Raw genomic sequence first — 22389 nt, 5'->3', positions numbered from 1 at the left:
AGGCCAAGGACACCTGGGATGGAAGTTAACTATCAGGAGACCACATGAAACCAGAGCTCACTGTCACAAGAAAATGTATGGCTGAGCCAAAGGGTATGCAACAGCAAAGCAACGGAACAGACGTGGTCTCAATCGAGAAGCCTGGTTACGTGTTGGTAAGTACAGGAATGTTCCAGGTTGACACACGTGCATGATCACTGGGGACTAAATCCACTATACTCAGCATAGTGACTGTGGAAATCAGGACAGTGTACACAAATTTAAATGCATTTGAGAATTCAGGTCTGCGTGATGGCCTAACAGAATTCCCTATACCCTAATCTCTACTTTGTTGGTAATATTTAAGAAGTAATCTGCACAAATAGGAAAATATGTGTGGAACCTGATTTAAGTACTCTGGCCAAAAAAAAAAAGTGAGGGAAGGGAAACTGGCAAATTTTTATTTAAAGATTTATTTATTTCTTTGAGAGAGAGAGAGCGCAAGCAAGCAATCGAGGGGGAAAGGAGGTAGATGGAGAGAGAGGAGAGAGAATCTCAAGTACACTCTCAGCTGAGCACAGAGCCTGACTCAGGGCTTGATCCCAGGACCCTGAGATCATGACCTGAGCCGAAATCAAGAGTCGGATACTTAACCAACTGAGCCACCCAGGTACTCAGGATATTGGCAAATTTTAACAATTATTAAAGCTGGGTGATGCGTACAAGGCGCCTATTAAACTATTCTATCTTTACATACATGGAAGCTTTTCCATAATAAAGTTTTTTTTTTTTTAAGTGGAAGGATGTGGGGGAGAGGAAGCATAACCTCCCAAAAAGGTTTTCTAGAGCCCTGATAATAAGACCAATAAATAAACTATGGCATTCCGCCAATAATTCCAAGAGCCCTTGAAAATGTACAGACATTTCAATTTTAAGAAAGCAGACTGGAGATGGGGGCAACGGGGCGGGGGGGGGAGGGAGACCAGGAAAAAAAATTTTTTTTTTTTTTAAGATTTTATTTATTTATTTGAGAGAGAGAATGAGAGAGAGAGCGTGAGAGGGGGAGGGTCAGAGGGAGAAGCAGACCCCTGCCGAGCAGGGAGCCCGATGCGGGACTCGATCCTGGGACTCCAGGATCATGACCTGAGCTGAAGGCAGTCGCTTAACCAACTGAGCCACCCAGGCACCCCAGGAAAAATATTTTTAAAACACCTATAAATCTCAATACCCTGAGAAAAGCACTGTCAGCAACTCAACATAATCCTTCCAGATCTGTTCCTATTAGTACATATTAAAATATATGTCATATTTTCTAAACTGATAAAATGAGATTGTACTCATGATGCTCTTCTTAAGTCAGCTTGCCTGCACGGGAATGACAATCTTCCATGCTGTTCTCTAAGGTGAAACTGAGGGTTGGGCATGTGACAGATGCCACACCAATCAGATCCCATCCTCTAGGGATGTAAATCCTCCTAAGCCAATACTCAGAGGACAGGGGCAGATGGAGCTGAATCATCCTGTGGGGGTGTCCTGGACAGAAGGCCCACAAATTTCTGCAGCTGAGATTCCCCAGACCAGACTGAAACTGGGTTTCCCTTTGTTTCCAGCTTCTGGGAGCTACCAGTACCCTTTAATAAACACTGTTTTCTTATTTAAACTGGGCAGAATTCGTATCTGTTCTCTGGTAGTAATGGGAAAACTACTACTCACAAGAAGAGCTAATAGTAATGCATAATAATTTGCCAGGTACTGTTCTAAAGTTTTTATATGTTTTATCTCATTGAAGCCACACACAATTCTATGAGATAAATACTATTAACTTCGATTCAGAGCTGAGAAAATGGAGCTCCAGGTAGATGAAATAACATGCCCCAACTCACCGCAACTGGTTGTAGAGCCAAGATTTGAACTTGGGCTGGTGGATCCTTAATTTAGTCCTAAATTACAAAACTTCCAATTAAGCAGCTTTTTTCATTAATATGTTAAAAATGCCTTTCCATATTGGAAAATATATCATTTTTAATAGCCATATTGAATTTTATAATATAGATTTTCATAATTCAAACAATTATCTCCTACATTGGGATATTTAGGTTATTTCTAGTTTTTTAATATCATTAATGCGGCTGTAATTAACTGTTCTTTGAGTTTAATTTGAGGGCACATCTTAATTTATAGGTACGTTAAATTTCTGGCAGGGATTTGCCAGGTCAAAGGATAAGTACTTTTTTCCCCATTCTTGATTAAATGTAGCATCCAGTAAGGGTATTTGTTTTCCAAAGCTTGTTAAGAAATATAAGAGAGAACAAAGTTGGCTTTTCTTTGTAAAAGGCCATTTCTGCCTTTGGGCATTCATGTCTGTTTACATGCTCAGAATGGAGACAATCTGCTCAGCTAAGAAAGAAGACTCTGTTTTTAAATGTTAATTGATGTAAGATAATCAGATTTCCCAATCAATACCAAATACAGTTCAAGCCCAGTGCTTAAGAAGTTTCTGAGCCAGCTTTATATTGCATCATATTTCCTGAGGCAAATTCTAAAGGGCACTCGCTCAGGGATCAACTGTGAAAAAGGTAAGTTATAAGCAAAGGTGTTCTGTGACTTTTGGAATCCCTCCTTTGCACTGTTTCAAAAATCAGAACTTACTCATTTTAGACGCCAGTTATACAATGATGTAATTATTAGTGTGTTTATTTCTTCTGTGAGATCAATGGTCTCTATTTCCTTTCTCAGAAGGTTAGTCCGGTGCAGTAACTTCCTGGGAAGATCACATAATCTACTTTTTTGCTCTGTAAGTATTGAAATACTCTCCAGCTGAGTACAAAATAAAACTTCAGACTCGGCCTGACACCACGCTACCTTGAAGGCTGTTGCTGCACCATTTGATATCACCGGGAAACTTGAAAGAGAGATGACGTCCAAAAGAAGGCACCCACTAAGAAATGGTCAGGGGGAAAAGCCACTTCAGTGAGAATGTTCTACCCAGAGCAGCAGTGGACACTAAGCGACACAGAGATGTTCTTTGGGAGACTGGATAAAGGTGGAAAAGTATAATATTCCAAGATGATCCTGTATGAACTGGAATTTTAATATCTAGGGAAAACTACTGTTAACTTTTATCTACCCAAACCAAATACAATTTAAAAATTTTTAACTTCAAACTCGTATCAGGACAAGAACATATTAGCACAGTCCTATTGAGTAACTCTAGCAGAGTCTATCTTGCCAAACTGACAACGATTATCTTGTAGGGATAGATAAGAAGGTTGAAAGGGAAAACACAAGTAAACATTCACCAAACACAACCCCAATGAAGAAAGAGCTACCAGAAGCAGGAAACTAAAGGATAAAATGAAGTACTTCCAGAAAGTTCAGGCAATCAGAAAATAAAATAGTAGTAGTGGTAACAATTAGACAAAAAACCAGTTGGTTGAGTTTTCTACCCTGGAGATCAAAGACCCTCAGGCCCCCATCAGAATGAATCAGGACATGTCACACTTTATTCTAACTAGCTCAGTTGTGGTGTTTCGTCTCATCTGGCAATCCCCCAGTCGAATCCAGCTCTTAGGGAAAAGGGGAAGAGATGGATACGGAGTCAGTACAAACAGTGCAGGGCTTGTCTCACATAAAGCAAATTCATGAGACTAAACAGCGTCTTTTGTTACTGCCTCACTTAGAGGTAAATAGCATGCAAGTTTGGCTAACCCACAGAATTCAGTTAAGTTAGAACTTTCAGGCAACAATGACATCGTTAAAGTTCCCTTGAAGATTTAGGAACTCACCTAGGGCATGGCTACAACTCCGGCAGGATTCTGTTAGACTGACAATTATTTGCTGCAGATCAGCTCTGGGGGGAGTAGGAGAAGGGTTGGGATTTTTCCAGCCATTACATTTACAAGACTCCTCCGCCTAAAAAAGGAATAGAGAGAGAAAATTATGTAACAGGCAGCAATGGACTCAATGCTTTACATGAGATCAATACCCACTAATCATAGGACAGCTACCCTCCCCACTCCTGACTTTAAAACTTCCTACATATGCACAAGAAACAAAAACAGAGAAAAAGGCAAAGAGGCTGTTTGATCTAGATGTTTTGGGTTTTGATGTCTTTTTGTTGGTTTCCTTTCTGCTGGCTGGACTCTGAGAACTGCACCTCAGACAGCGGACCCGTGCCCTTTGGTACCATGGCCCCAAGCAAATGTCCACGGAGTGGTCAGTTCCGAGGGAGCGCATCCATAGAGCTGGCCAAGGCCACAAGCCAGACTGTCCTGAGGTCCTTGGAATGCAGCGGGGGCCTCGGCCATGACTGAGCCTTGCACGCTGGATGGACCCCATGGACCAGAAAAGAAACCCGCGAAACTGAGGAAGTTAGCAATCTCAAGGACACGAAGAGGGACACACCCAGCTGAAGCCACATTCGCTAGCTTCTCCAAGTCCTTCATAGGCTCTCAGCTTTAGAAATGGAGAAGGCCTCCCCGTGTAGTCTGGGGTTTCCATCTATGATATTTCTCAGGCTCCTTGTACCAGAACACTAGTATTTATTAGTTTAGCAACCCTTACTAGAAATCTTCCATGCCCTTCACATTTCCCTACCTTCTTTGAGAACAATGAATATGATGTATGATCTAGGCTTTTTGTGGTGACTTGGGTTACAAAGTGGAAGACAAGGATAGAATGATACCAACTATTTTCAATCATAAAAATAACATGTAACATAGCTGACTGATCGTGGGCGAGAGCCTTCTGTGTACACTGTCCAATATGGTAACCACTAGCCACATGTGGCTGTTGAGCACTTGAAATATAGCCAGTCCAGACGGAAATGTGCTGCAGATATAAAATACATACCAGATTTAGAAGACTCGTGTAAAAACAAGGTATCTCATTAATAATTTTCACATTGGTTACATGTTGAAACATTAATATTTCAGATGTATGGAGTTAAATAAAAGATATTAAAATTCATTTGACCTGTTTCTTTCTCATTTTTTTAAATGTGGCTTTGGAACATTTAAAATTATGTATGCAGTTCATAGTCTACTTCCCCTGAATATCACTGGTCTAACAAAACAAATTGCATAGATTTTTGTGCTTGGGCTTTGTGTTAGGTCTTTGATCACACATCTTTTCTCCCTGATTCCCACCCTTGCAGCCCCCAAACCCCCAAACCCTGTAGCAGATGGCTGAAGTTAGGAGAAGTCTGATTTGTAGAAAGTGATAGAATGGCTGCTACCTGAACCTCATACAGAAAATTCTCCAAGACAGGGACAGTTTCTGAAGTGTGTGTACATCTAGGAGAGTAAGAAAAAAAGAAAGAATAAATAATTGGCAAGACAAGAAGGCCAAGGTGAAGGGAAAATATGTTTCTGAAGATAAGTCCCTATGCTTCTGAAGATAAGCTAGACCCTGTGAATGCTTGGCAAGCCCAACCTGACTGCTTCTCACATTTTATGGCAATGGGGATAGAGAAGGGAAGACCAAAAACAGCAACTCAGTAGCACAACTCTCAGTGAGCAGCTCAGTGACCCTCTTCTGTTTGGCCAGGCACCAGGCAGGACCTGACTGTTAACTGCACTGCTCAGTTATTAAACTGAACTGGGCCTTGAAATTCCCTACAATGAGCCATCCACTTCTTCAGAGATTGGAAAGTTCTCAAGGGCCATGTTTTTGAGAAGGACTCTCGTGCGAACTTGCAGCCAAGAGAGCGTCCCTATAATCTTTGTAGGGATGGAGGAAACCACCCGTATTGGGGTCCACTCCTCTCCCAGCAGTGGAATATCTACTTCAAGGGACTCCCCCAGCCTCCGGCTTTACTGAGCAGTTTGGCTGATTCAACAGCCCCTTCCAAAAAAGCCTTTGGTTAGAGAAAGAAAAATGATGACAATTGTTCCAACAAATTAATTAAATACAGCAGACAGAACCTAGAAGGAGAAACAGCAATGGCTGACAACCTTTGAGTTTGTAGAACTAATTTCCAAGCCAAAGAACTACAATGCATATTGAGTCATTCAGTCGACAGTATGTCTGAGGGCCTACTCTGTGCCAGGTACTTTTGCTAGGTATGGAAGGGAAGGTGGTGAGCAATGAGGCAAACAGGCAACACAAATTAACAAATTATATAGTATATTAGACAGTGACAGCGCTATGGAAAGAAAGATGAAGCGATGGGGAAAGGGGGGTTGGGGGAAGGGTAGGGCAGAATCTGCAATTTTAAGTAGGCCTTTTTGAGAAAGTGGAAATAAAGCAAAGAATTGAAGGAGCAGAGGGAGTTGAACATCAGATATATGATAGAAGAACATCCCAGACAGAGGGAACAGCCAGTGCAAAGTCAAGAGTGGTTGGCTTGCTCAACAAAGGGCAAAGACCAGCATGGCTAGAGCACAGGGAGCAAAGGAAAGCACTGCACTGGAAGTAGGAGGAATCCTACAAGGCCTCATAGTCAGTTAGAAGAACTTCAGCTTGGTTACTTGACCTGTCGTCTCTCCTTCCCCAACAGGATCTTCCGGGCTTGAAATGAGCATAGGAAGAGAACACAAAGACACGAGGCCAGATGCTTCCAAACTCATTTCTTTCTTGGATTTTTTTCCTTTCCTCATTTGTATAAAGCCTCCCCACTTTCTCTTTTCCTTTAGCATTACTCACTGAGGCATCTGTTTTTCTGTCATTAACTTACAGGAGCAAATCTTCCTATTTGCTTTCATTTTTAACCTCCAATCCAGGATCAAATACACATTCTGTTACACAGGGAAGCACAATAATTACTCATACATTTCAGAATTTATAAATCTTTTTAATATCTAAATGGAAAGGAACTCTAATACCTTAACCAAGGCCCACCAAGAGAACACAGGATTCCCCTGGAATTACCAAAAAGATGCCAAGTTGTCTAGTTAAGAGTTTCATCACCTCCTAAGGCCCAAGATTAACTTTAGGGCTAGGTAATAAATTCAGTTCAAAACCCCGAGGAATTATGTAATCTGGGAATCTGTCCTCATTCACACAGGTAACCACATTAGCTTCTGACAAATGCGAGGGCTTTTGCATCTGGGCACATTAGCAACCACAGCCTAAGTCTCCTTTGGCAGGTTTTCTATGGGCAGGCAGGAAAACTGGTAGGAATTCTGTATGGACCAGAATAACACCACCCACAGCAAGCATTTATAACTCCAGATTCTCAGAGAGACAGTGACCCAGTGAGACATGAAATTCTTCATTAAAAGGAAGCTTGAGAAGCCAACTTGCTCTGAATCAATCCAAAAGCATTGCTGGCCTATATACTCTCAAAAGAGTATATTCAAGAGCCATCAACCTTGACAAAACGCCACTTTTTGGTTCAAAGGTTTGAGTCTACAGGTAAGAAAACTCTCCATATTGTGCTTGGGTTGAAATCCATGGAATCATACCATAGCTTTTCACCTAAGACAGTGTTAGGAATGGCTTATCTCAGAAGACAATGCTAACAGGGAGTGTTTTCTCTGTATTTGGAAGGTGGGTGGGAAGAACACAGAGGGAAAAAAGTAGACAGAATGTGAACCTTTCCTACTCTCTCATGCACTATTTATCCATTCCGCAAACACTAACTGAGCACCTATTACATGTCCATCATAGGACCAGATACCGCAACACAACAAATTTCTGCAGAAATAAAAATCTAGGGGCACCTGGGTGGCTCTGTTGGTTAAGCATCCGACTCTTGATTTCGGCTCAGGTCATGATCTCAGGGTTGTGGGATTGAGCCCCATGTCAGGCCCTGTGCTGAGCGTGAAACCTGCTTAGGATTCTCTCTCTCCCTCTGTCCCTCTCACGAGCACGTTCTCTCTCTCAAAAAAAAAAAAAAAAATGAATGAATGAAAAAAAAGAGAAGAAATAAAAATCTACCCCAGTGGTTCTCAACCTGAGGCATACTGGAATTACTGGGGAGTTCCATTAAGCCTGATACCCACACCTGACCCCAGACTAATTAAATCGGGATCTCTGTGGATAGATCCCAGGCATCAGTATTTTTCTTAAGCTAGTAATTCCAATGTGTAGACAAAATTGAGCATCTCTGATCTAAAAGGGTTACTAGTAATGGATCCACGAAAAAAAAAAACCATATACACACACTTGGAGAGCATGGCTGGCTCAGCTGGTGAGGCAATCTCACAACAATCTCAGGGTTGTGAGTTCAAGCCCCACGTTGGATGTGGAGATTACTTTAAAATAAAATCTTAAGCACACACACATGCACATACACACACACACTCACAGACTAATAGGAGCATGTCAGGTAGACCTATACAGACAAGGGGCCCTTCAAGTGGGATGAGAGGAGAGTAAGAACAGTTCATTTCCGAAAGAGAACAGCATGTGCATGCTTTGGAACATACTTCTTACCCCTCACCTCCCATATAGTTAAATATGTAGGTGCCTTCTTTCTCCAAAACATTTTTATGTAATTTGAGACCAGTGATACTCTCCTGAGGCTGGGTGGCAGAGGAGAAAAGAGGGAGGTTAACACCTTCTTTGTGTCAGAATTTTCTAGGATTTTTATGAAGGGGATAAAAGAACATGTATAGTTTAAAATTCTAAAATTATCACTATAAACAAATATATTATAAAATTACTCCTTTTTTTTAAGAGCCTGTCATTTATAGATTTTTGCTTGTCCCCTGCTTTTTAAGTCATGATATTTATCTTAAAAATTCAGCCTAAATTAAAAACCAAAGGTTGAACCACTGGCCTAGAATAGGTAAGACTTTGGGAGTGAACCAAATAGGTGATGTACACCTATTCCTCCTGAAGCTCTGCTCAGCAAAGAGATTCCTGGAAATCTTCCCAGATAGTGTGGAAAGAGACAAGATCTTCCTGCAGCAAAACCTATGAACGAGAACATTCTTTCAGGCTATACTGCTTCCTCAGACTCTGGAGGACCAAAGAGGCCAGGGATAGAGAAAAGGGGCCAGGGGAAAGACATGAAGTTTGAGGCTATCTGCCCTCACAAAAGAGACTGGCAGGAAACTCTGGGAAGCGTTCTTGCTGAGCACTCTTGCAAGGGCTCTTTCTCTTTCTCCATGGCCCCTCAACACCCTGCCCTCAACCAACTCACAGCAGCAACAGGAGAAGGAATGCAGGCAAAATCTGGGTCAGCAAAATGTTTCGGCTTGGGTTGAAGTTGGTAGAAAAACCATAGGTGGCAGTATATAGCATCAATGCCACGGTCAAGAGGATTATAGAAACACAGTTTCAAATCTTAGCTCCAACACTTACTATGTGAACCTAGGGTGAATCACTTACCCTCTCCAAGATTCCCAATCTATAAAGTGGATTTTAAAATACCTCTCTCACAAGACTGTTGGGGGAATTAAGCAATTAATGTGGGTAGATGCTGAATAAATGGAAGTAGTAATAAAGATTATGGTGGCACTGATAATGATAATATGCTAGGAGTACTGTTAGGTCACGATGAACTATGACAGTTAATACTTTAAAAGTGAGGACTTGAAGAGGATGCAACCAATGGAAGTAGTTTGAGGATACTGGCCCCAGTCATTATGAAAGAGGCTACAGCTCTTACTGAACAAAAGACTGGGCAGGTTACCAGTTATATAAAAAGTTATGCTCCTCAAAGAATAAATCAGCTCCATTTCCACTATACGTAAGAGCAGTGGGAAGTCATTCAAAGGCTTACTCGGGGATCTTGGTGGACATTTTTATAACAAAACAGAAGTGAAGAGAAACATGGCCAGGTTACATATACACAATCACCTAGTAAGAACACAATATATCAAAATTTATAGGGTATGGTCAAGGCAACACTTAAAGGAAAACATACACCCTTAAATGCATTTATGGGGAAAACACAAAGGTTAAAAATAAACGAACTACTCATTCAACTCAAATAATCTAGAAAAAGAGCAACAAAATAAACTCAAGAAAAAATGACAAAAGGAACTAATGTAAAAAAACTTAGGGAAATCAATAACAAACAAAATCATATACCTAACCAGTATAATAAATTGTTGATTTTTGAAAAGACCATTAAAATAAACTCTTGACAACTGTAATGAAGGCGGAGAAAAAAAGAACAGTGAGAAAGGAGATAAAACTACAGATTTATTTTATAACTAAATAAGTACTCTGTAGAGCTTTATATAAATAAATATGAAAAACTAGATGAAACAAGTGACTTCCTAGGAAAATCGAAGTTATCAAACCTGATTTAATAGGTAGTAAAGTTTTCTGACAACCCTAGAAGATAATGAAAAGGTAGTCAAAGATCCAAAAAAGGCCCAGGATCAGATGGTTTGTAAGGTAAGTTCCAGTTAACTCTCAAGAACTATCCAAAATAAATATAATGTGAACCACATATAAAATTTTTAATTTTCTAGTAGCCACATTTTTAAAAAGTAAAAAAAAAAAGTAAAAGTAAGTAATATTTAATGTAATAACATCCAAAATATTACCATTTCAACATGTAATCAGAATAAAAACATTATTAAAAGACATTTTACATATTTTTTATGCTAAGTCTTCAAAATCCAAGGCATATAATAACAGCATATTTCAGTTCAGACTAGCCATGTTTCAGGTGCTCAATGGTCATCTGTGGCTAGTGGCTACCATATTGGACAGCAGGGGACCACACTATTCCTTTTACTATAAATTGTTTCAGAGCATTAGAAAAAGATGAAAAACTCACATGTCATTCTATGAATCCAGTATAACCCTGACACAAAAACAGACAGTGAAAACACCAAAAAAGTCACTAGCCCAATCTCTCACACACACACACAAAAACAAAACCTGAAATAAAATATTTGTAAGTTAAATACAACAGTACACAATTAAAATCATGCATTAATGCAAAGATAATCCTTTCAAACAAATTAACTACATTAACAAATTAAGAAAAAATAGTTACAATTGATGCAAAAAAAAGCTTCTCATAAAATTCAGTATCAATTTCTGATTTTTAAAAATAGCAAATCTGTCATAGAAGAAAATTATCTTAACTTGAAAATAAACATTATACTAAATAGAGAGACACACATCACTCCTATTAAAGTTACCAAAACAAGGAAGCCCTCAATACATCCACTGTTCAACATTGTCCTGGAAGTACACAAAAAGTATAAAAATTGGCATACAATCCTTAGAGATTATCATAACTTATAAAGAAATCAATAAATTGGCTGTATAATAGGATCAACATATAAAACTCAGAAACTGTTCTCTATATCAGCAATAACCACTTGGAAAATGTAATAGGAAAAAAAAAATCCTAATGGCAAAAGCCATCAAATACTTAGGAACAAATCTTCGAGATGAGTAAGATCTATATACAGAAAACTACAACTTTCTACTAAAGATTAGATGAATTTCTTCACTGAAACAAGGAAATATGCAGTGTTCATGATAGGAAGACACCATATTGTAAAGATATAAGTTCTCCTCAAATTAATCTGTAAGTTCCATAATCAGTACTTATAACATATGTAACAGAGTACTAATATTCAGAATATATGAAGATCATCTGGGGCCCCTGGGTGGCTCAGTCGGTTAAACATCTGCCTTTGGCTCAGGTCATGATCCCAGGGTCCTGGGATCGAGCCCCACATCGGGCTCCCTGCTCGGCGGGAAGCCTGCTTCTCCCTCTCCCTCTGCTGCCCCCCCACCCTTGCCAGCTTGTGATCTCTCTCTCTCTGTGTGTGTCAAATAAATAAATAAAATCTTAAAAATATATATATATCATCTATAAAACAATAAGAAAAAGGCACAGTCTAATAGAAAAAAATAGCAAATCCCGGTGATTCCAAGAAAAATGAATACTAACGGCAAATAAACCTACAAAATGGTCAAAGTAACTAGTAATGGAGAAATGAAAAATTAAAAGCCCTGTGACATATTTCCTCAGACTAATTAAATTGGCAAAAATAAATAAATAAAAGTTTGACACTGATATCTAAAGTTGACCAAGATGTGAGGAAACACACACTCTCATATATCATGTGTGGGAGGAGACACTGGTAGAGCCTTTCACAGACCAAACTGCAATGTTCATGCCCTTTGGCCCAAGTGCACTACTTGGAAGCTTTCCTACAGAAATACTCACATGTGCTCAATGATATTCGTATACCATTTATTAGAGCAAAAGAAAAATATATGTCGGGTAAAATCTGATCAATAAGAAAAGAATTTATTAAGTTCTGTAGATTGGGGGACCCCTGGATGGCTCAGCCGGTTAAGCATCTGCCTTCGGCTCAGGTCATGATCCTAAGGTCCTGGGATCGAGTCCCACATCAGGCTCCTTGTTCATCGGGGAGCCTGCTTCTCCCTCTGCCTGCCACTCCCCCTGCTTGTGCACACCCTCTCTCTCTGATTTAAAAAAAAAAAAAAAAGTTATGTAGATTGGTACCACAGACTATTATGCCACCTTTATCCATACAGCTAACTGTGTAGACTTGGAACCTCTCTAGGTCCTAGCAAAAGGCTGAAAAGGCAAACTATAGAAGAATACAAAGCATAATACAGTATCTCTTTTTTTAAAAAATAAGTGAATAGGCAATTTAAACATATATGTATTTGGATATGCAGAGAAACTAGACAGATACATACTTATGGGGGGGCAAAATGGGAGGAGGGAAAAGGACATTCACATTGTACTTTATATTCTTCTCTACAGTTCATATTCATGGGTTGCTTGCTAATTTTCTTTAATATTAATTCATCTGAGGGGAAATCATAATTCCAGAAAAATTCCAACAACAATAACAGAGCTCAGTATAAATCAGTTGTGGGGGAGGAAGGGTAGAAACCACATCCTTATCACAAACCACATTTAAGAATTCAAGGATCCAAAACTTTTCTCCCCGTGGGGTTGCTTATAAAAGCCTTTACTGAGGTTCAAGCCAAAAAGTAACAAGCCTGCAATTCTTAAAGAAGACAATATACATTTTTAGAGATATAAATCTTAACTTCACTATTGCAACAGACTTAAAGTAATCAGCCCAGAAAGAAAAGTTTATTCCCCTTCTTGTCTTAACATGACAGAGAAGAATGGCCGTGTTCATGGGGGGGGCTGAAAATGGGTCACAGATCTCATGGCAGAGAGATTTTGGAATAATAAAGCTTTACACTGCCCTTACTAATAAAAAATGTTACATCCCAAATATTAACCACACTTATTTAAGCTACTTGTGATAGAAGTGCTTATTGAATTCAACCAACAATAAACACTTACAAATGTAACTGAATAAAGGACTTTTCTTTCAAAACTGGCTCACTTTGCTTCCCCCACTGAGTCTTGGGATCCCAGTAGCTTTCACAAAGCAGACTTTTATGTCTTTTGTTCAGAACAAATGAGACTTTTTCCAAATAAATAGAAAATTCACTGAAAACTAATAGGAAGATAAAAGGACAGAGAGAGCAAAGGAGAGGGGAAGAAAACACAGGCAGAACACTGAGAAATATAAACGTTTTGTCAGCCCCACAGCACCGCCACTGTGCTGGCCAGGATGTGGCCGCCAGCCAAAGTGGCTACCCAGTCTTCAAAAAGGTAACAGGTCCAAGTTGGGATGCCTTGTAAGAGTAAAATAAATACTGGATTTCAAAAACTTAGTGTCAAAAACAGAAGAATGTTAAAATATCTCATTAAGAATTATTTTCTAGGGGCACCTGGGTGGCTCAGTTATTAAGCGTCTGCCTCCAGCTCAGGTCATGATCCCAGGGTCCTGGGATCCAGCCCCGCATCGGGCTCCCTGCTCAGCAGGGAGCCTGCTTCTCCCTCTGCCTGCCACTCCCCCTGCTTGTGCTTTCTCTCTCTGTGTCAAATAAATAAATAAAAAATCTTTAAAAGAAAATATAATACAATTAGTAAAATTTAATGGTTGATTTTTCTCTCTCCTTTTTTAATGTGTTGGAGTGAGTTGAACAGTGTCCCCCTAAATGCATGTCCACTTAGAACCCCAGATGGGATCTTATTTGAAAATATATATGATTTTTGTAGATATGATTACTTAAGAATGTTGAGATGAAATTATCCTAGACTTAGACAGGGCCCTAAAACCAGTAACTGGTGCTTTTATAAAAGAGGCAAAAACTCATTCCTTGGAGTGATGCATCTACACACCAAGGAATGCCAAGGACTGCCAGGAGGCACAAAAGGATTCTTCCCAGAGCCTTTGGAGGGAGTATGGCCCTGCTGACACTTTGATTTCAGACCACTGGCCTCCAAAACTGTGAATAAGGAAAGTTTCTGTTGCTTAACTCACCTTGTTGTTGATAATTTGTTACAGCAGTCCTAGTAAACTAATATATGCGGCTACTAGAAAATGTTAAGTTACATATGTAGCTCATATTGTATCTCTGTTGGACTTCGCTGCACTAGAGTTGAAAAGGAATCTTACCCCGCCCCCCCAAAACCCAAGTCTTTGCTATGGACCCTAACAGCTTATGTCTAGAATACTCCCAACATTTCCTAAGTGGTTCTAAGTGGTTCAAGTTATACCCCTCTGAGATATCTGGAAATTCCTTGAGCTTGGCTCATTTGTTTCAGGACCTTTTTTTTTTTTTTAAAGATTTTATTTACTTATCTCACAGAGAGAGACACAGCGAGAGAGGGAACACAAGCAGGGGGAGTGGGAGAGGGAGAAGCAGGCTTCCCACTGAGCAGGGAGCCCGATGTGGGGCTCGATCCCAGGACCCTGGGATCATGACCTGAGCCGAAGGCAGACGCTTAATGACTGAGCCACCCAGGCGCCCCCCCTTTTTTTTTTTGGTAGGATATACAAAGTACTTTCTATATGTGTACACATACCATGGGACACTTGGGAACCCACGTGCACAAAAATTTTAATACATGTGGGACTTCCTGCCCAGTTTCCTAAAGAGGACATACTAAGTCCTCCTTCAATGCCATTATCCTTGACTGCCAGCAAAGCACTTTCTGCCACGTGTTCCAAGCTGCTGCCACCATGCCCTCTGCCTTGGCCTTTCTATCTCCTTTCCAGATGTGCAGGCCCAGCCACTGTTCTTCCAGATAAGAGGTTTTCCTTCAAAACACCTTTCCCATGTCTCTCCTTAATTAGGCAAGACAGCTGCTATCTACGGGAACTCCCAAGGGGACTGGCCTTGTGGCTTTAACAAAGTACCAGCTGAAGGACAACCTTTTCAGGAGTGTGCTGCCAAGCCAATTACTGCAGCAGCTAGCAACCCGGGCACAAGGAGGGGAAAGCTGCCCAGATGATTTCATCTCCCCCAAGAGCAAGTCTCTGCAGACATGGCAGAACCAAGAAGAAAAGGTCACTGGATTGCTTCAACAGGCCAGGATAAAAATTTTGCCCCAACAGAATCCAGGGTTATATGGCAAGAGAATGCAACAGCCTTCATTGTAGTCTACAGAAGCCAGGACAGAGGATGAGAAGGAAGCTAAACTGGATAAACAAGCGATCGTGACTCAGATGACAGATAGACAAGGGAGTAGGGTGCTTACAGTTCACTTGGTGTCGATGAGATGGGTGTGAAGATATTTGGGTGACATCCAGAGGAACAAGAGAAAGACAGCCAAGCTGACTAGCAGGATTCAGTCATGCTTAAAATACTGGGAAGTCCTATTTGCTGGAAAACTGAAATCAGTGAGAGGGATGTCCCACAGCAAGAACACACTGAAGGGAGGGCACCAGGGTGGCTCAGTCGGTTAAACATCTGCCTTCGGCTCGGGCCCTGATCCCAGGGTCCTGCGATTGAGTCCCGCATCGGGCTCCCTGCTCGGCGGGGAGCCTGCTTCTCCCTCTTCCTCTGCCTCCCCCCCCACCCCCACCCCCAGAGTGCTTGTGCACTCTCTCTCTGTGTCAAATAAATAAATAAAATCTTAAAAACACACACACACACACACACTGAAGGGAAATTTATGAAGTAAAACTGTGAATCCAACTTTTATTAAGCACCTAAAGTGAGAAAAGCACTTGTACACTTGTTCTTATCTCATCCTGTATGAGGAAGGTATTAATTATCCCATTATTCAGAAGAGAAAGCTGAGGCTCTAAGATAAGAGATTTGCCTGAACTTTTTCAGTCTACCCTGCAGAAGCACTGGGTATGCTCAGGCAGATAACTGTGGTCCTGTAGTTGTGTGTGGAGGTCCTCACTCTATTTTACTACCTCTCTGCTCTGGGTTAGACAAAAGTAGAATGTTTAAAAGTCAACACCAGGGTACCTGGGTGGCTCAGTCGTTAAGCGTCTGCCTTCAGCTCAGGTCATGATCCCAGGGTCCTGGGATCGAGTCCCACATCGGGCTCCCTGCTCGGCAAGAAGCCTGCTTCTCCCTCTCCCTCTCCCCCTGCTTGTGTTCCTGCTCTTGCTATCTCTCTGTCAAATAAATAAATAAAATCTTTAAAAAAATAAAAAAATAAAAGTCAACACCAAAACCATTATGAGATACAACTTCATACCCTTGAGGATGGCTATAATCAAAAGAGTGGACAATAAAAAATGTTGACAAGGATATAGACAAGTGGGAATCTTCAAATACTGTTGGAGGGGATGTAAAATGGTAGCCATTGTAGAAAAGAGTTTGGTGGTTTCTTAAAAAGTTAAATATAGACCACTGAATAGACAGCCCAAAAATAAACCCCCACATAAAAATCAAATGATTTTTGCCAAGACCATTCAACGGGGAAAGGACAGTTTTTTTCAACAAATGACACTAGAAAAACTGGATATTCACTTGCAAAAGAATGAAGTTGTTCTACCCTTGCCTCACACCACATACAAAAATTACCTCCAAATGTATCAGACTTAAACATAAAACCTAAACTATGAACTCTTAAAAACAGAGGAAAAGCTTCATGACATTGAATCTGGCAATAATTTCTTGATAGGACACCAAAAACACACGCAACAAAAGAAAAAAATAAAGTGGATTTAACCCAAATTAAAAACTTCTGCGCATCAAAGAACACAATCAATAGAGTGAAAATGCAACCCATAGGATAAAAAAAAAAAACAAACTGCCAATCAAATACCTGATAAGGGGTTAATATCCAGATTATATAAAGAACTCCTACAACTCAGCAACAAAAGAATAAACAATCCAATAAAAAAATGGACAAAAGACCTGAATAGACATTTCTCCAAAGACATACGAATGGTCAATAAATACATGAAAAAATACTCAATATCACTCATCCTTAGAGAAATGCAAATCAAAACCAAAATGAGATACCCCCTCATACTCATTAGGACGGCTATTAACAAAAACACTGACAAGAACAAGTGTTGGTGAGGATGTGGAGAAACGGGAACTTTCGTGCATTATTGGTGGAAAGGAAAATTGGCCAGGCACTATGAAAAAGAGTATGACAGTTCCTCAAAATATTAAAAATAGAATTACCATATGATCTAGCAATTCCACTTCTGGCTATATACCCCAAAGAATTGAAAGCAGGAACTTAAATATTTAACTTCATACCCAAGTTCGCAAAAACATTATTTATAATAACCAAAAGGTAGAAGTAAGCCAAGTGTCCATTAGCAGAGAATGGATAAACAGATTGTAGTATATGAATAAAAGGGAATACTATTCAGCCTTAAAAAAGAAAAGAAATTCTGACATGTTTCAACATGGATGAACCTTGAGGACCGTATGTTAGGTAAAATAAGCAGTCATAAAAGGACAAATACTATATGGCTCCACTTGTATGAGGTACCTAGAGTAGACAGATCGCAGAAAGTCAGTAGTTGCCAGGAGTAGAGGGGAAGGAGAAAGGAGAACTACTGTTTAATGGATATAAAGTTTCAGTTTGGGAAGATGATTATGAGTTCATAGATAGTGGTAGTTAGTGATAGTTGCACAACAATATGAGTTTCTTTTCCTTTTTCTTTTTTTTAAAGATTTATTTATTTGAGAGAGAAAGAGAGCACAAGTGGGGAGAGGGGCAGAAGGACAGGCAGACTCCCCGCTGAGCACAGAGTCCGGGGTGAGATCATGCCCTGAGCCAAAGTCAGATGCTTAACTGACTGAGCCACCCAGGAGCCCCAACAATATGAGTTTCTTAATGCTAATGAATGATACACTTAAAAATGGTTAAGACAGTAAATTTTATGTGATGTGTATTTTACCACAACTTAAAAAAAATAAATGTTTTTAAAAGTTAAACATAAATTTACCACATGACCCTGCAAACCCATTCCAAAGTATCTGCCCAAGAGAAATTAAACATATATCCATACAAAGCTTTGAACACAGATGTCCGCTCAACACTATTCGTATCAGTTAGCCAAAAGGTGGAAAGCATCCAAACATCCATCAACTGGTGAATACATAAACAAAATATGGGGAATATTATTTGGCATTAAAAAAGAATGAGATGCTGATACATACGCTATATGACTAAGCCTCAAAAACATTATGCTAAGTATAAGAAGCCAGTCCCATACTGTATAATTCCATTCATATCAGTTCCAGAAAAGGCAAATTTATAGACACAGAAAGTAGATTGATTAGTCTGAGGCTGGAGTGAAAACAGGTTCGACTGCAAATGGACACAAGGATCTTTTGGGGGAGATGGGACATCTAAAACTCAATTTCCTAGAAGTCACTGAATTGTAAACTTAAAACCACAGACTTTTAGGGCATCCAATTATATCTCACTAAAGTTTTTTAAAAAGGCAAGAACTGGGGCACCTGGGTGGCACAGTTGGTTGAGTGTCTGACTCCTGGTTTTCACTCAGGTCCGGCTTGGATCATGATCTCAGGGTCGTGGGATCGAGCCCCGGGTCATGGGATCGAAACCCGAGTGGGGCTCCAAGTTCAGCGTGGAGTTGACTTGGATCTCCCTCTCCCTCAGGCCCTCCCTCCTAAAATAAATAAAGAAGTCTTTAAAAATATAAAAATGTAGGGGCGCCTGGGTGGCTCAGTTGGTTAAGCGACTGCCTTCGGCTCAGGTCATGATCCTGGAGTCCCTGGATCGAGTCCCACATCAGGCTCCCTGCTCAGCAAGGAGCCTGCTTCTCCCTCTGACCCTCTCCCCTCTCATGTGCTCTCTCTCTCTCATTCTCTCTGTCTCAAATAAATAAAATCTTTAAAAAAAAAATAAAAAATAAAAAAATAAAAAATAAAAAAAATATAAAAATATAAAAATGTAAAAATTAAAAGGCAAGAACTGCTAATAACTAATTATCCCTTCAAATATAGGTCTTCTGCAAAGTTTCACCAAAATTGAGGTATATTTTCTCCTCACAAATTAAAGAAGCTTAATAAGCTACATTTGGATGAAGGGGGGGAAATCGGAGGGGGAGAAGAACCATGAGAGACGATGGACTCTGAAAAACAAACTGAGGGTTCTAGAGGGGAGGGGGGTGGGAGGATGTGTTAGCCTGGTGATGGGTATTGAGGAGGGCACGTTCTGCATGGAGCACTGGGTGTTATGCACAAACAATGAATCATGGAACACTATATCTAAAATTAATGATGTAATGTATGGGGATTAACATAACAATAAAAAAATTAAAAAAAAAATAAGCTACATTTGGGGAAAAAAGGGGGGGCAGCAAATGGGGGTCTCCATCTCTGTCCTCCCCTGATGTAGAAAAGCAAAATAAGTTAGCATCTAGGTGGCCACACCTCCACTGTCAGAATTTGTCTTGGCAAAAGAGAGTAAGTCATTAAGTAGGTTGCCCTGTTCTTTAAAATGAATGGAGACTCTGGGGCACCTGGGTGGCTCAGATGGTTAAGCGTCTGCCTTCGGCTCAGGTCATGATCCCAGGGTCCTGGGATCGAGCCCCGCACTGGGCTCAGTATTCACTGGTGCTTCTTTTGGGCTCCCTCATTCAACACTCTTGACTTGCTGACATCCAACTTTCTGGCATGTTCACAGCTTCATTCGAGCCTCACTGGACTCTAAAGGGATTTCTGTACAGTGAATCTAGTTCCCCTCCTTGGACTATAATATAAACTGTAGGGTGCAGCCTCCGGAGAGTGGGGGAGGAGAGACGGACACATTCCGGAGATGCGAGAAAGGGAGTGAAAGCCAGGATGCAGGAGGACAGGGGAGAGGGCTAACATTTTCATTTGCCACTGTAGTGAGCTGCCTGAATGTTCCTCTTAATGGTGTGCATGTGTTATTCTGGAAAAAAAAAAAAATCTTTTAATCCTATTTTAAAATAACAACACCTGAAGTCCCTGTAAGCAGTTGTGATCCCAATAAATTTGGAAGTGAAGTGCTTTGGAAGCAATTTGGATAATGCTCTTGTGATTTGGAGCAGTGCTTCTCAAACTTTAATCTGCGCCCGAATCACCTATGAAATCTTAAAATGCTGATTCAGATTCAGTAAGTCTAGAGTGGAGCCCAAGATGCTGTTTTTCTAAAAAGTTCCCAGGTGAGGGCCACACTTGGAGTAGCAAAGACCTGAAAGGAGAAAGTGGTCTGATGGATGTGTTAACACCTTCCTCTTTTCCCAGGATTAACTTCAGTTTTCCATATTCGGTTTAAATGTAAATGGCTAGCTAATCCTTTCTGGGACATAAATTCTTTTTCTCCACTGCGACAATCCTTCCAGTTCACACAGTTGTCCATGGAAAGCCAGCAGACACCATAAAGCTAGTACTTGAAACTGGGATTTTAAAAATCTGGGTACCTTTTTTTTTTTTAAAGATTTTATTTTTAAATAATCTCTACACCCAACGTGGGGCTCGAACTCACCACCCCAAGATCAAGAGCTGCATGCTCCACCAACTGAGCCAGCCAGGGGCCCCAAAAATCTGAGTACTTTTGGCACAGGTGAAAAGGAGAAGGTTGGAGTGGGGTTGGAGACTTCCCTCAGGAGACAAATTTGCCTGGAACTGAAAGTATAAACAGAAGTGGAAGGGAAGAAAAGATAACCAGCGTGCTAATCCAGGCAGAAACATCTCTGAAGACCTTAATGAACAGTGCCATTTCATTATGGAAAGTCACAAGAACACAGACCAAATACTGCAGAGTGGTCAAGGATACAGAAGGAAAATGGAAAATACGCCATGAGGAAATGACCCAGGTATAAACACCCTATTCAAAGGCTCCTCTTCCAAGCTCTCCGAGAGGACTCTGACCTCAAATCAACAGAAAACCTTCCTGACTTCGCTGTCTGGAAGAAATCCTAGGCCCGGGCTGGAGCTCAATCAGGAACTGCCCTCTTTATGCTAAATAATCAGGTCTGACTGAATCAAAGGCCCAACCCTTGGGCATTATCTAAAAAGGTGCTAAATGACTCCGGTGCTACCATACGGCCTAGGGATGGGCCAGACCCTGCATCACAGGGGAGTCATGTCTCCAGGACCAACCCAAACACGCATCACCCCTGGAAAGGCCTCAAGAGGTCGTGAATGACACCAAGGCCAAGAAACTGGTGCCCCAGAACCCTAAATCCCAGACAATCCCTGAATCTCTTCTAATACACACAGAACTAATCTCAGACTTTATCGGTGAACTTGCCAATGCAGACACCTCAGTCTTCAACGGTGGAAAGACCTGTCCAACTGTTTGGCTGACATCGAGCAGGCCAGACAACCAGCTGACAGACAGAATTTTTCACTCTTCGGCCTGTTGTTCTGGCACCAAGTCAGCTGGGAAGAGCAAAATAAACAGTACCATATACGTCGCTTCCTCGGACAGCTCACATTCCCATGGTATCCATCATTATCCGGGCTGACAACTCGCACACCCACTTCACCAGCCCAACCTGCATTCCCAACTGCCCACACCTGGCATCTCTGCCCAGGAAGCTAGCTCTACATTAGGCTCGCCCTCAACCCCAACACCCCTTTCCAACTAGCCTATTCCCTTCAGTGGCATCCGCCTTTCTCCCAGTTCCTGAGGCTCAGTACACCTGCATTCAATGCCTTCACCCAAGGCCATCTGATCCTTCTTTCCAAGTGTCTCCCAGATTTACATCTTCTCCATTCTCACTGGCAGGGCCCTGGGTCAGGCCTTTAACAGCTGGTTAGAAGAAACAGCTTTCTTCTCCTTTCAATACATCCCCACTCCTGCTCCATCTAACACGCACCGGACCCATCCCCCTACTCTAAAATGCCATCTAACAACGTCCAGCATTCCTGCCTGATACTTTCCAAGGCAATTTTAGCCGACATCATCTTATTTTCCCCTCCCAATAACCCCACAGGACAAGCAATTCAATGCTTACAGAAGGGGTGTGGCTTGCCTGAGTTACCCCAGCTGGCAAAGGAGCAGGGAGCCAAAACCAAAACCTAGAACTTTTCGCTGGCACTCTAAAATATCTCGGGTCTCCTCCTCCTTAAAGTGCAAAGACTCGCTATTATTAAATAAATTCAGTCCAAAATTTTCTACCTGAAATTCATGACTTTCTAACAACTGGTTTCTTCTCTACCCAGAGAGATGTTCCTTTTTTAACCCACAATTTCTGTGTACTTGTT

The 22389-nt window shown here is 40.9% G+C and overlaps 1 protein-coding gene across 2 annotated transcripts in view; it reads right to left on the bottom strand.

Annotated features, from left to right (window-relative positions):
• The window catches only part of KAT2B (lysine acetyltransferase 2B), a 97616-nt gene that overhangs the window by 62663 nt on the left and 12564 nt on the right, over positions 1-22389 (bottom strand). For both annotated transcript variants that reach the window (XM_036099149.2, XM_036099158.2), the window contains exon 2: positions 3765-3891. In XM_036099149.2, coding sequence (XP_035955042.2) covers positions 3765-3891 — 127 coding nt within the window. The remainder of the gene's footprint in view (positions 1-3764; positions 3892-22389) is intronic.

Source organism: Halichoerus grypus, chromosome 1 (genome assembly GCF_964656455.1).
Source record: "Halichoerus grypus chromosome 1, mHalGry1.hap1.1, whole genome shotgun sequence".
NCBI lineage: Eukaryota > Metazoa > Chordata > Mammalia > Carnivora > Phocidae > Halichoerus > Halichoerus grypus.
Note: the sequence above shows the minus strand (reverse complement) of the source record. Positions and strands in the feature narration are given on the sequence as shown.